Raw genomic sequence first — 14,308 nt, forward strand, 5'->3', positions numbered from 1 at the left:
GAAAAACTGAGTTTAAATGCATTTGGCTAAGGTGTATATAAACTTCCGACTTCAACTGTATGTAACTCAATTTATAAAATAATGTGAAAATGCAAAATATTGTGTTTTTACATCCTCGGTTGTCTGACCAACTTTGAAGCTTCAAAACGTGTTATTGTAATAGTGTAAACCACTGGCATGACTCCTAAGTCATTTAAATTCCCTCTCAGCTATTGGTGTCACCAGGTGTTGTTCCGCTACACACTAACACACATTTTTACTCTGTCCCGCTCTGTCTTTCCTCTTGCAGTGCGACCTCAACAACGGGTGGTGGTGCAGGGTCAGCTGGGGGTCAGATGAGGCGTATGTACAGTGCGGTTCCAGGGCGAGTGTACGTGGCCACGAGGGCCTACACTGCCCACGGAGACAAAGAGCTTAGCATCAGCAAAGGAGACAAAGTCAAAGGTAAGTGAGATTCAGAGAGGAGTGGGTTTTTTGGAATGCATTGTGTTGATTGTAAAGTTTTGATTCACCCCTCTTCTCTTTTCTCCCTCTCCCCTCAGTGTTGAGTGTGGGAGAGGGGGGGTTTTGGGAGGGCACAGTGAAGGGTCGTACAGGCTGGTTCCCCTCAGACTATGTGGAGGAGGTGGGTCCTCCCATTAAGGACAATCGATCAGGTGAGACAACATTACCAACCTCACAGAAACCAAATAATATATGTGTTCAGACAAAGTCACTATCTCCACTCGCATTACATCAGCTCAGACAAACAACAACCAAAATCCATCTACAGATGCTAGCCCCGCATTTACTGAATGACTCCTTTTGCCGTCATTCAGTTCCCAGCGTTCTTATTGACTGCAGGACATCCTCACAATGTTACAAGCAGTAGGCCATGTATCACACCCACCCAGTAACAGTAATGACACCACCAAAAACAACTTGATCATAGTGTGTTTCAGAGATGTACTGGAATACAAAAGTATACAAAGACACACGGAATAAACCAATAGGGGAACACAAAGACACACAAAACACACATCAATAGAATTGTGACACATGAACTCTTTGTGTTCCAGAGACGCGCAGTGAGAAAGCCAAGAGGAAGCTGTTTCGTAATGTTACCGTGGGAGCATATGATGGTGTGGATGGCCCCAGGTAAGACTGGAATTGATAAAAGCTTGTCATGTGTTGCTCCTCAAAGACTAGATGTAGGGATGAATGACCTCATTTTGACCCCTGGGAAACATGGTCACCATGGTCACCAAGTTACAGTACCTTCAGAAAGTATTCATACCCCTCAACTTACTCCACATTTTGTTGTGTTACAGCCTAAATTCAAAATGGATAAAAACAATTATATATCTCATCCATCTACATATGACATACATTATGACAAAGTGAAAACATGTTTTTCGACATTTTTGCTAATTTATTGAAATTGAAATTAAATACAGAAATATCTCCTTAACATAATTATTCACACCCCTGAGTCGATACATGTTAGAATCACCTTTGGCAGCGATTACAGCTGTAAAATTCTTCAAGCTCTATCAAGTTGGTTGTTGATCATTTCTACACAGCCATTTTCAAGTCTTGCCATAGATTATCAAGCCGATTTAAGTCAAAGGTGTAACTAGGCCACTCAGGAACATTCAATGTTGTCTTGGTAAGCAACTCCAGTGTATATGTGGCCGAAAGGTACATTTGTCTCCCAGTGTCTGAATGTAAGCAGAATGAACCAGGTTTTCCTCTAGGATTTTGCCTGCACTTAGCTCTATTCCATTTATTTTGAACTCCAAAAAACTTCATGGTCCTTGCTGATGACAAGCATACACATAACATGATGCAGCCACCACCATGCTTGAAAATATGAAGAGTGGTACTCAGTGATATGTTGTGTTGGATTTGCCCCAAACATAACGCTTTATATTCAGGACATAAAGTTAATTTCTTTGCCACATTTTTTGCAGTTTTACTTTAGTGCCTTATTGCAAACAGGATTCATGTTTTGGAATCGTTTTATTCTGTACAGGCGTACATCTTTTCACTCAGTCATTTAGGTCAGTATTTTCTCCTATCACAGGCATCAAACTCTTGTAACTGTTTTAAAGTCACAGTTGGCCTCATGGTCAAATCCCTGATGCCTGTAACTTTGAAGTGACTGGGTGTATTGATACACGATCCATTATTTGCGAGGCATTGGAAAACCTCCCTGGTTGAATCTGTTTGAAATGTAATGCTCGACTGAGGAACCTTACAGATACATGTAATTGTATATGTTGGGTAAAAGTTATTATGTGACTTGTTAAACAAATTGTTACTCCTGAATTTATTTAGGCTTGCCATAACAAAGGAGTTGAATACTTATTGACTCAAGACATTTCAGCTTTATATTTTTTACAACACATTTCTATAAACATAATTCCACATTGACATTATTGGGTATTGTGTGTAGGTCAGTGGTTAAGATGGCGCTAATGATTCTCTACACAATGGCTGCTTGTTTTGTCACATAATCTGAAATTAGGCGAACTATTAGAATTTTAGAAACCAGGAAATGGCGGTGCTATTTCTGCATATTGCACCTTTAAATTCAGACTGCAACTCGTCAGAATTTGGAGAAAGTTATTGGGTGTGAATACTTTCTGAAGGCAGGAGTAGAGACGTAGTGAAGAAACAGAAGCGTAGGGGCTAGGGGAAATCACTAGCTAACTATGCTTACATTGAATGCCCAGCACTAATCGTGCTCTGTAGCCCATTTAATTCTCAGTAGAAAACATACAGTAAAATTAGACATGATTTACTTTGTAAACCCATGCTAATGTTTTAGTGCTGTCTTGCCCTAAGCGGTTTCCGCTAGATGGGCCAGCTGCAATGTCAAAATTGTCTATTTCGTAAAAATTCATAAGAACAAAAATGTGCTTTTGGGTTTTAATTTAAGGTTTAGGCATTAGGGTTAGCAGTGTGGTTAATGTTAAGGTTAGGGTTAGGTTTAAGACTTTGTGGATGTGCCAGCTAGTGACCACTCTGCAGAGCTACCTCCAGTACATGAGTCATTTTAATAAATGCCAACCTGCGGTTTTATGTGTGTCTTGTGTCCTTTGACAGCTAATTTGTTTGTGTTTCTGGGTTGAGAATTGGACGAGGGTGTGTATGTGTGTGTATGTGTGTGTGTGTGTATGTGGGTGTGTGTGTGTGTGTGTGTGCGTGTATCAGCTGTATTTAGACCATGCTAGTGCTAAAGCCACTGAACTAGACACGTCGGGTCAATTCCATTTCTTCAAATCAAATTTTATTGGTCACATACACATATTTAGCAGATGTTATTGCAGTGTAGCGAAATGCTTGTGTGCCTAGCTCCAACAGTGCAGTAATATGTACATCTAGCACAGTGTTTCCCAACTCCAGCCCTCGAGTACCCCTAACAGCACATATTTTTGTTGTAGCCTCAGAGAAGCACACCTTATTCAATCATCAAGCCCTCAATGAGTTAAATCAGGTGAGTTTGTCCAGGGCTACAACATAATGTGTGCTGCTGGGGGTACTAGAGGACTGAGGTTGAGAAACACTGATCTAGCAGACAAAGTCGCTTGACTCTCCTTCGACTCTTCCTTGGCTCTCCCTCGACTCTTCCTTGGCTCTCCCTCGACTCTTCCTTGGTTCTTCCTTGGCTCCCCCTCGACTCTTCCTTGGCTCTCCCTCGACTCTTCCTTGGTTCTTCCTTGGCTCCCCCTCGACTCTTCCTTGGCTCTCCCTCGACTCTTCCTTGGTTCTTCCTTGGCTCCCCCTCGACTCTTCCTCGGTTCTTCCTTGGCTCCCCCTCGACTCTTCCTTGGCTCTCCCTCGACTCTTCCTTGGTTCTTCCTTGGCTCCCCCCCGACTTTTCCCTGGCTCTCCCTCGACTCTTCCTTGGCTCTCCCTCGGCACTTCCTCGACCCTTCCTTGGTTCTTCCTTGGCTCCCCCTCGACTCTTCCTCGGTTCTTCCTTGGCTCCCCCTCGACTCTTCCTTGGCTCTCCCTCGACTCTTCCTTGGTTCTTCCTTGGCTCCCCCCCGACTTTTCCCTGGCTCTCCCTCGACTCTTCCTTGGCTCTCCCTCGGCACTTCCTCGACTCTTCCTTGGCTCTCCCTCGGCACTTTCTCGACTCTTCCTTGGCTCTCCCTCGACTCTTCCTCGGTTCTTCCTTGGCTCTCCCTCGACTCTTCCTTGGCTCTCCCTCGACTCTTCCTAGGTTCTTCCTTGGCTCCCCCTCGACTCTTCCTTGGCTCCCCCTCGACTCTTCCTTGGCTCTCCCTCGACTCTTCCTTGGCTCCCCCTCGACTCTTCCTTGGCTCTCCCTCGACTCTTCCTCGGTTCTTCCTTGGCTCCCCCTCGACTCTTCCTTGGCTCTCCCTCTGCTCTTCCTTGGCTCTCCCTCGACTCTTCCTTGGCTCCCCCTCGACTCTTCCTTGGCTCTCCTTCGACTCTTCCTTGGCTCTCCCTCGACTCTTCCTTGGCTCTTCTTTGACACTTCCTTGATCATCTTTGCCAAGAGGAGCCCAACTTGTGTTGTCCTCCCTCACATGACTCATCACCCCACCGAATTTGCCCTTCCAGTCCCCTGTCTATTTTTCCAGTTAAAAATAATGGCAAAATGTGGACAATGGTTTCCCTTCTCCCCCATAGACGGGTTCGTTGTTTAGCAACAAATGAGGTTGGCTTAGACTGTTAACAATATGTAAACAAAATTTAGTCTCCAAATGTCCTTTAAAACTTGAATACATTTGCACAATGAGCACTTGTTGTCTCTCAAATACATTGTTAGTTAACTAGCAAATGTTTGCCGTATTAGCATAGACATGACATCAGTCAAAACACCTCAAAACAAGATACAACGAGCTGAAAAGAAACAACTACGATTCCCCACAAGGCAGCTTGTTGCTAGCAATTTGACCGTTCACAACGCACGCCTTCTGGCCACATTGATGCGCGCGCATCATTTTCGTGACGTTGTCAGCCAACCCTTCTATTGCATCTGTCTAATCCGCTAGCATCAATCTGCAGCCCAACCCTAGGAAGCTGCAGTTGTGCGGTGCATCATGAGGGCTAACAGTGCTCTGTGTGTATGTGTGCTTGTCTGTGTGTTTCTACGCGTGTGAGCGTTCGGCACAACGTCCCGATGATGAGTCATGGGGATTTGGAGGTGATGAGCGTTCGTTCGGTCCATCGGCAAGTGTGAGGAGGGACTCCATGCCCCCCCGGCGTTTTGGGTTGACAGTGTGTAGCTGACATTAGCCGTGCGCTAAGAAGTTCTCATTATCAGTCACAAAGTCAATCAGCTTAATAAAGGTTCACTGGTATTTGGCAATGTGAACAATGGCCAGTGACAGACGGTGAATGACGTCTGTGTGAAGAGGGAGACGGAGAGTGCATGGAGGATGTGTGCAGTACAGTGGTAGTGATTATGTGGCCTATTGTAATACAGTGGCGTTTTGAGACAGATCCAGCTGCATATGTATGGCCGCTGCTACCCACTGCATTTTCTGTGCTTGGGATAATGTCAATGAGAATTTTGAGTGGGTTTGGTTTGAACGTGAATGGTGTGAGTGCTGTTCTGTTCATGGGGTAGTGTGTATTTTGGCCCATGAGGAAATCTCTCTGGAGCGGGGAGAAATCAGCTGTCTGTGAATCTGCCAGAAGCAAGTCAGTGGACGTTCAAATAAACACACCATCCCTGCTTCCTGTTACCCCGTCTCCCCTCACATTAAATCCACCCCCCACTTCCCCCAACCGCAAAATCACCTCTTTTCTCTCTCTTCCATGCTGAACCACCACTCTCAAATCCACCGTTCACTCCCTCCACTCTCTTGCGCTCTCTCTCCCTGTCGCGGAGAACCATCTCTGTCGCTCTCCCTTTCACTCTCCCTCCCTCTTTCCCACCCTCTCTCTCTCCCCCTCTTTCGCTCTGTCTCAAGCAGGCAGGGTGTAGACATGCTAGGCCAGCGCTCAGTCGCTCTCTCTCTCTCTCTCTCTCTCTCTCTCCTCTCCTCCACTCTCGCGGCTCTCTCTGGCTGTGCTCTCGCTGGAGTACCGGGAGGCGGAGGGAGAGGAGGGGGTGGAGGAGAGAAGGGGGGGGGGGGGTGCAATGGGGGGATGCAGAGAGAGAGATCTGTCTCGCTCTCTCTCCCTCTCTTCTTCGTGGCCGTCACTGGGCCCCAGAAACAGAAGCGTGTGGTTCATTTACAGGTAGAGGCTGTTTCCTCATTCATTGCCTGGCTATGGATGTGAGGAGAGGACAATGGAGAGAGGGGAGAGGTAGATGCAACAGAAAGGCCGTGGATGTGAAAGGCTATGTATTGAATTTGTGCATGTGTGTCTGTGTACATATGTGCGTGTGTGTGTGTGTGTGTGTGTGTGTGTGAATCATCTTTTTCCTGTGTGTGCGAACGTTTGTGTGTGATGGAAGTGGCTATTGAATGTACCGTAGGCTCTGACTGCAGCGTGTTTATCTCTGTCTCTCCTCTCGTGTATTTCTGAATGTGATCTGAGAGCATTTTGTAAATGCATTTCTAGTAATGTCAGCCGGTGTGTGTTTCGTTCATTTTGTCTCACCGTTTCAAATGATTTATTTCTCTCATTCATGGTATCATTGATTCCTGTTGGGTAGGTGGATTTTTATAGCTACGGTATATATTGCCATGTCTCATGAATTGTGTGTGACATGCATTTTGTGTTTCATAAATGTGCATCTGTGTTGGTACCACTGACATACAGGATGAAAGTCTTGTATAGAAAGGGACAGAGGACACAGTGGTTTGTTTGTGGTTTCCTTCATTTGACTGTAAACTGGTGTGAGCGTAGTCACAGTGTGGTTGAGGGTCGTCTTGGGACTAGTTCATCTGTGTCTCTGTCCCTGGATTTTGGCTGCATGTATGTGTCATTGTGTCTCATGGTTTCATTGTATGTATGGAAATGTCAGTGGAGGCTGCTGAGGGGAGGACGGCTCATAATAATGGCTGGACGGGAGCGAATGGAATGGCTTGAAACACCTGAAAACCATGTGTTTGCTGTTTTTGATACAGTTCCACTCATTTCGCTCCAGCCGTTTACCATGAGCCCTTCCTCCCCAATTAAGGAGCCACCAACCTCCTGTGGTAAAGGTAGAAGATGAGTGTGTATGACTAACATGCTGCTTCGTCTGTATAATTGTGGAGGCTACAGAGGATGAGTCAGGAGGGAGGGTACATGATAACACTTTAGGCTACTGTAATACTGTAGACTCCTGTAATAATGTAGGCTACTGTAATACTGTAGACTCCTGTAATAATGTAGGCTACTGTAATACTGTAGACTCCTGTAATACTGTAGACTACTGTAATAATGTAGGCTACTGAAATACTGCAGACTCCTGTAATAATGTAGAATACTGTAATACTGTAGACTCCTGTAATACTGTAGACTCCTGTAATAATGTAGGCTATTGTAATACTGCAGGCTACTGTAATAATGTAGGCTACTGTAATACTGTAGACTCCTGTAATACTGTAGGCTACTGTAATAATGTAGGCTATTGTAATACTGCAGGCTACTGTAATAATGTAGGCTACTGTAATACTGTAGACTCCTGTAATACTGTAGGCTACTGTAATAATGTAGTCCACTGTAATACTGTAGGCTACTGTAATAATGTAGCCCACTGTAATACTGTAGACACCTGTAATAATGTAGGCTATTGTAATACTGCAGGCTACTGTAATAATGTAGGCTACTGTAATACTGTAGACTCCTGTAATACTGTAGGCTACTGTAATACTGTAGGCTACTGTAATACTGTAGACTACTGTAATAATGTAGGCTACTGAAATACTGCAGACTCCTGTAATAATGTAGAATACTGTAATACTGTAGACTCCTGTAATACTGTAGACTCCTGTAATAATGTAGGCTATTGTAATACTGCAGGCTACTGTAATAATGTAGGCTACTGTAATACTGTAGACTCCTGTAATACTGTAGGCTACTGTAATAATGTAGGCTATTGTAATACTGCAGGCTACTGTAATAATGTAGGCTACTGTAATACTGTAGACTCCTGTAATACTGTAGGCTACTGTAATAATGTAGTCCACTGTAATACTGTAGGCTACTGTAATAATGTAGCCCACTGTAATACTGTAGACACCTGTAATAATGTAGGCTATTGTAATACTGCAGGCTACTGTAATAATGTAGGCTACTGTAATACTGTAGACTCCTGTAATACTGTAGGCTACTGTAATACTGTAGGCTACTGTAATAATGTAGCCCACTGTAATACTGTAGGCTACTGTAATAGTGTAGGCCACTGTAATATGTGAGTGTCATACTGTGAGCACTGGCCAATTGGGAATTCATGTTACGTAAAAACACTCATGCACATTTAAGGTCCTTTCCTGAACAGCAGGGACAGAGCGAACAGGAGCGAGAGGGTTAAATGGTGGACTATTTCAAAGATCCACAGCATCAGAGCTACACCTCTATTGCCTCGGGGATAGAACGATACCGTTCCCAGACAGTAGTGGATTGCAACCAGCCGTTTGAACACACTGCTGCATGTCGATTTGATCCTTTGAGAGGGAACGCGCGAAGGAGTCAGGGTGAGAGAAAGGGAACGAGGCGTGAACAGCAGATGGATGGAAGGCGTCTTTCTTTTTTTTTTTTTTGCGTTGGCGAAACACTAACGTTGACAGTATGACAGAGCACAAGCGACGGATGGAAAGGGACGGCGCAAACTGTAGACCTCTTGCACGCGAAAGTTGAAAGTTGAGTCTACAGCTTTGCAATGGCTTCCGGGCGCTGCCTGCTCACACCAAGTTCAGCAACTCCCAATAAAGCAAAGACTCCCTGTCCCCAGTCATGTGGTACCTGGGTGGGTTTGCACAGTCAGCAGTCGGTCGGCGGCCAATTGAGACCCGGCCGGGCTGTCTAGGATGGAGACCTCAAATGAATTGGAGACACTGTTGTTATAGTACAGTACATTATATGGGTACTGTGGAGTGTGAGGCTACAGTATACATTGGAGCTCTCTACATGAGGCAAAGCTGCTGTAACGCATCCGTAAATCTGACAATGAACAGGAGTTCCAGACACGGTAATGGAGCAATGAAACAGCATGGACAACTCTGGCTCCCACTCCATAACACTACTCCTACCATCTCATAACAACACGGCCATGTCAATCATCAATTGAGAAGAAGAAAAAAAACATGTGGCGATGAGTGGTAGCCAAGATAGCTGGTGCAGTGAACGCTTGAGGAAAGCTCGTGCAGCATTACAGGTGCATTTATAAGTTCTAATTACTAACAGTGAAGAGTCTCGGCAGCCGTTTTCGTGTACATTCCCATGTGCTTCCTGGTGCTCGTCAGCATTATGCCGGATTATGTAGAGGTCTCTCCGGTGCACTCCATCCTTGCCCGTCATGACATCAACTCTACCCTGGTTGTCGGGTGTCTTTGTACGGTGGTGGTCTTGGTATGACATGCCTCAACCCCCCCTTCCCATCTTTTGGTGCAGTGTGATTTCATAATGTGATGCAGTATAGCTGTCTCCCAGATTCAGAAATACTTTATTTGCATGACAATTAGACTTTCTGCTGCCAAAGAAGTCATGTAGCTTGCGCTCTCTCACCCCCCCCCCCCCCCCTTATTATCTCTCAGTGACTACATCATTAAGGAGAAGACAGTGCTCCTGCAGAAGAAAGACAATGAGGGCTTTGGCTTTGTGCTTCGGGGAGCCAAAGGTGAGTGCGAGCCCCCCCCCCTTCCGAAATACCTCTACTCGTCTGTTATTTCACTTTCACTCCTTGCACTTCCTCTCTCACCCAATTCTTCCATCGCATCTCTCGGCCTCCCTTCTCCCCCTACTTTGACACTATTTTATTACTTCTCTCAAATCTCCCTCATCCTCATGTTCTTGACATCCTCTTGTTCTTGACTTGTTCTCTCCGCAGCCCAGACTCCTATAGAGGAGTTCACTCCGACCCCAGCATTCCCCGCGCTGCAGTACCTGGAGTCTGTGGATGAGGGGGGTGTGGCCTGGAGGGCTGGTTTAAGGATGGGGGACTTCCTTATTGAGGTATGGATCCCTGAAAAAGCTTGTCACCCTGACAGTTTATGCAGGCCTGGTAATCAACGTGGGTCCAACTTTTGTAATCACTATCAAATTGTACATTTGTTAATTTGTTAAGAGTTTGAACTTGTATCGTGTTGAGTGCAGTGTGACAGTTTAGTGTTGTTGACAGCCAATGTTATCTCTCTGTGCGTGTGTGTGTGTGCGTGTGCGCGTGCGTGCGTGTGTGTGTGTGTGTGCGTGTGTGTGTGTGTGCTTAGGTTAATGGTCAGAATGTAGTGAAGGTGGGCCACAGGCAGGTGGTCAACATGATCAGACAAGGTGGCAACGCGCTGATGGTCAAGGTTGTCATGGTGGCCCGCAACCCGGAGATGGAGGAGACCAACCTCAGGAAGAAAGGTATACTTTTTTCAGTTTGTTCTGTGTAATGTATACAATTCATGTTTATAACTTAGTAATAATAATGCTTGTTCGCAATACCGTAACAGCTACTGTGTGTACGTTTATAATACAGCAGTAAGCAGTAAGTTTGTTTGGTCCTTGTCCCTTGGCAGTCCCCCAGCAGGCTAAGAGGCTGACTCCTCCTGCCATTGCCCTGCGCTCTAAATCAATGACATCAGAGCTGGAAGACATGGGTAAGACAATAGAAGAAGAAGGGGCTGGGAAGCATAAAAAGCAGGGAGAAAAGGAGAAGAAAAGGATTGTTCACGTTAGAATTCTGACCCATAGAAAACGACGTTAATTGAAAAAGTCCATTAAATATGAAGTGAGTTGATGCAGGGAAGCTTGGATGTTTCGGGATATAGGTAAGATTTCATGTTTTAATTACCAATGGCTTAATGAGGAGGACTGTGGGGATACATGTCCTCCTTCAAGTGAATGTATAAACACTAGGTAAGATGTAGATACAGTGAAGTCATTCACGTTGTGGAAGCTCTACGTTATGCACATAACCTCTGCTCGATGTCTTCTTTTTTTTCTGCTGAATCCAATGGACGACTAACAGTGGAGAAAGGTGGGAAAAGGTTGAGTTGTGTGACGTCATTGTCATGGTCGTCGTCTTCCTCCTCACCATCATTATCACCATCCCGTCATCAGAGTCATCATCATTGTTAATGCACAAAATGTACTGTATTCATTCATGTTATTTTGTGATGCTACAGAGATGCCCATAATAGCAGTCTCAGTGTCCTGTTATAGCATAATATGATAACCTTCTTGTCTCTAATTATGCTGCAGCTGCCTCTCCATGGAAAAAGAAAGCAGGTGAATATCTCTCTAATCATTACCTTAATCAGCCCTTAAGCCTCCATTCAAAATCAGTCTGCTCGGGTCCTGAGAATATATCACCTCTGTTTTTCAGAGTACGAGTCCTCCCAGGTGCCTGATAAGAAGAGGACAGTCTATCAAATGGCACTGAGTAAGATCTGACCTCTGCCCCCCCCCCCCCCCCTCCCCTTTGTGTTTCCAAAAGGGCCATCTTTGAACTGGGTGACAATAATGTGCCGCCGCTTTCAATCGTCTTACGCTTTTGATCTCTCTCTTCCCTAACTTATATCTTTTATTTCTCTCCCTCTCCTCGCTCTGTCGCTCTATCGCCCTCCGTCTTTCAGATAAACTGGATGAGATCCTGGCGGCGGCTCAGCACACAATCACATCAGACGGACAGGGACAGCGGGGTCAAGGAGGGAAGAGAGACCGAACCAAGAGCATCGCCCCCAATGAGGTAGTGCATCATTCTTGACATTACCTTACCATGACTGTACCTGCAGGTCCTACTGGCCCTGGGGATCCTACCCTCAATTCAGTGCTTGTGTCTGTAACGATGGATGTGAAAGAAACATCACAGAACAGGATATGAACTTATTGCTTCCTCCATATTACACTATATATCCCTTTTACTGCCAATGCACTTTTAATGCGGCATCACTTCCTCCCGTTCTCGGGCATCTCTCCCTGTGCATCTTCCTCCATTGTGTGTCTTGCAACACCTAAAGCCAAGTCATGACCAGTTGGTTGGTGTGATGCCGCCTGGGTTTGGTTACAACCAGGGTCAATATCCCCCCGGCCAGCCTCATGGAGTAATGCTGCGACAGAAATCTATTGGTAAGTCCTACAGATATTATTGCTATGACTGTCAAAAAAAAGCTACATTCTGACTGTTTGTTAACTGTTTTCCAACCAGATAGTCTGTTTATCTCTGTGTGTCCCTGTTTCAGGTGTGATGGAGGAGGAGAGGCAGTACCTCCACAACCCGGCCATGAAACTGGCCCGTAGTCTGTCAGAGGACATCCCCCCTCCCCCAAACACATCCGCCCCGGAACCCCCCTTATCTGCTGACCCCCATACTGTTTGGAGGGGGGAGCAGTCTGCCCCCCAACCTCCATCCTCCCAGGCCCAGGCCCAGGCCCTCCTCACCCAGCAGCAGGCAGTCCACGCCACCCAGGCAGGCTGGGACAGGGGAGGCCCTGGCGGGGCCAATCAACAGCACGGCATGGCCCCGACCCTCCGGAGAGGAGGAGGACAATACACAGGGAGCCCCCAGAGGGGACGAAGAGAGGAGGGGGCAAAATGGGGGTGTTGAGGAGGGGCTACAGTAGTGCTACTCCACCCACGAGTGCAGCTCCCAAAACTCAACAGCAACCCCAGCTGCAGCAACCCCAGCAGCAGCAGCCCCAGCAGCAAGTGGCGACCCGGGAGAGGGGCGGAGGGGCAGGCAGGGGTGGGGGAGGCAGGAAGGGCGGGAGGGGCCCTCTAGTAAAGCAGACCACAGTGGAAGGTGGGCTCAGCAGGCACCACCGAGGGGGGCAAGGCCAGGGGGGTAAGCGCTCAGGAGCCAAAGAGAAGAGCTCCATCCCCATCCCAACCATCATCGTCAAGGCCCCCTCCACCAGCAGCGGCAGTGGCCGCAGCAGCCAGGGCAGCAGCGTAGATGCCGAGCATCCGCCTCCCGACATAGGTGACCCTACCTCCGCATCCGCCTCCCCCGACACCCCCACCACTCCCGGCCTGCCTTCCCCTGTGTCCCCCTTACCACCCCAGCCCCCTGTCTCTTCCACCATGCCCCCTTCGACTGTCGCCCCCCAGCTGCCCCCTAACCTGGAGAATCTGGACTTCACCAACCAGTTCAGGGGGGCCTTCGTGGGGGCAGCGCGCCGGGACCGGGAACGTTTCCGTGACATGAGGAGGAAGAGTGCTTCCTTCTTTCTCTCCTCCGAAGAGGACATCCAAGGGGAGGCGGGGGGAGGTGGAGGGGTATGGACCCAGCCCCTACAGGGGATGGGGATGGATGTCCCCACCCCCCGCCTCCGCCCCTCCAAGTCCATCGATGAGGGCATGTTCTCTGGGGACAATTACGTCCACTACGCCAGCAGCATGCCCCCTGCCTTCGGGCTGCCTGAGTACCACTCCCCTGTGATGGGCCAGGACGGCCAGCCCAAGTCCGCTCCCTCCAACTACGGCCCAGGCTCTCCAGCCACCACCTTCATCCACCCTCTGACTGGGAAGGTCCTTGACCCCTCGTCCCCTCTGGGCCTGGCGCTGGCTGCACGGGAAAGGGCCCTCAAGGACGACCGGAGGACCCGGCGGGAGGAGCGGCACTTTGGCCGGCAGATGTCCAGCGTGGGGGCATTTCCTACCTCTCTCCCATCCCCCACGCCGTCCCTGTTCCCCGCCACTACCTCCCCCGCCTCCCTGAGCCGCCCGCTGTCACCCAGGATATTACGCTTGGGAGGTGAAGGGGGAGGGGAGAGAGTGGAGAGGGACCAGGCGGCCGGAACCAGAGAGGGCCTCAGAGTTCGCTTTTCAGAGGACAGAACCAACCAGTACCAGACCCAGTATTATCAACAGAGTCCTAGAGACAGGGAGCCACCTGGCCCGCCCATGCAGCCGCCCGGCCCGCCGCCTCAGCCTGCACCCCGCAGACCCTCGTTCCTACAGATGGAGAGCAGTGCAAACTCTAGCTACATCCCCCAATACCGCCTACCCGCAGCCCCAGCCCACCCACATGAAGATGAGGGAGAGGGAGGAGGAGGAGTGGGACTGGGGCTCATGGTGCTTCCACCGCCCACCCCCTCCATAGACATAGATGATGAGTTTGTCTTTGTTGACCCCCTACCCCCTCCCTTGCAGTTTGCCAATGGCCAAGGCCAGAGAGAACTGCAGAGGGGATACTCTCAACAGCATCAACACTCAGCTCAACACGCCCCTCTCGCCTTGCCACCCCCGCCACCCCCCGCCG

The 14,308-nt window shown here is 48.1% G+C and overlaps 1 protein-coding gene across 1 annotated transcript in view; it reads left to right on the forward strand.

Moving 5' to 3' along the window:
- LOC115107194 (SH3 and multiple ankyrin repeat domains protein 1-like) overlaps positions 1-14,308 on the forward strand; it is a 39,578-nt gene that overhangs the window by 19,862 nt on the left and 5,408 nt on the right. Inside the window, 14 exon segments of the mRNA XM_065007975.1 lie at positions 290-444; positions 543-656; positions 1,059-1,137; positions 9,657-9,739; positions 9,950-10,074; positions 10,329-10,467; positions 10,623-10,703; positions 11,075-11,083; positions 11,308-11,334; positions 11,432-11,488; positions 11,682-11,794; positions 12,066-12,174; positions 12,288-12,602; positions 12,605-14,307. Coding sequence (XP_064864047.1) covers positions 290-444; positions 543-656; positions 1,059-1,137; positions 9,657-9,739; positions 9,950-10,074; positions 10,329-10,467; positions 10,623-10,703; positions 11,075-11,083; positions 11,308-11,334; positions 11,432-11,488; positions 11,682-11,794; positions 12,066-12,174; positions 12,288-12,602; positions 12,605-14,307 — 3,109 coding nt within the window.

The sequence above is a fragment of the Oncorhynchus nerka genome, linkage group LG23 (genome assembly GCF_034236695.1).
Source record: "Oncorhynchus nerka isolate Pitt River linkage group LG23, Oner_Uvic_2.0, whole genome shotgun sequence".
NCBI lineage: Eukaryota > Metazoa > Chordata > Actinopteri > Salmoniformes > Salmonidae > Oncorhynchus > Oncorhynchus nerka.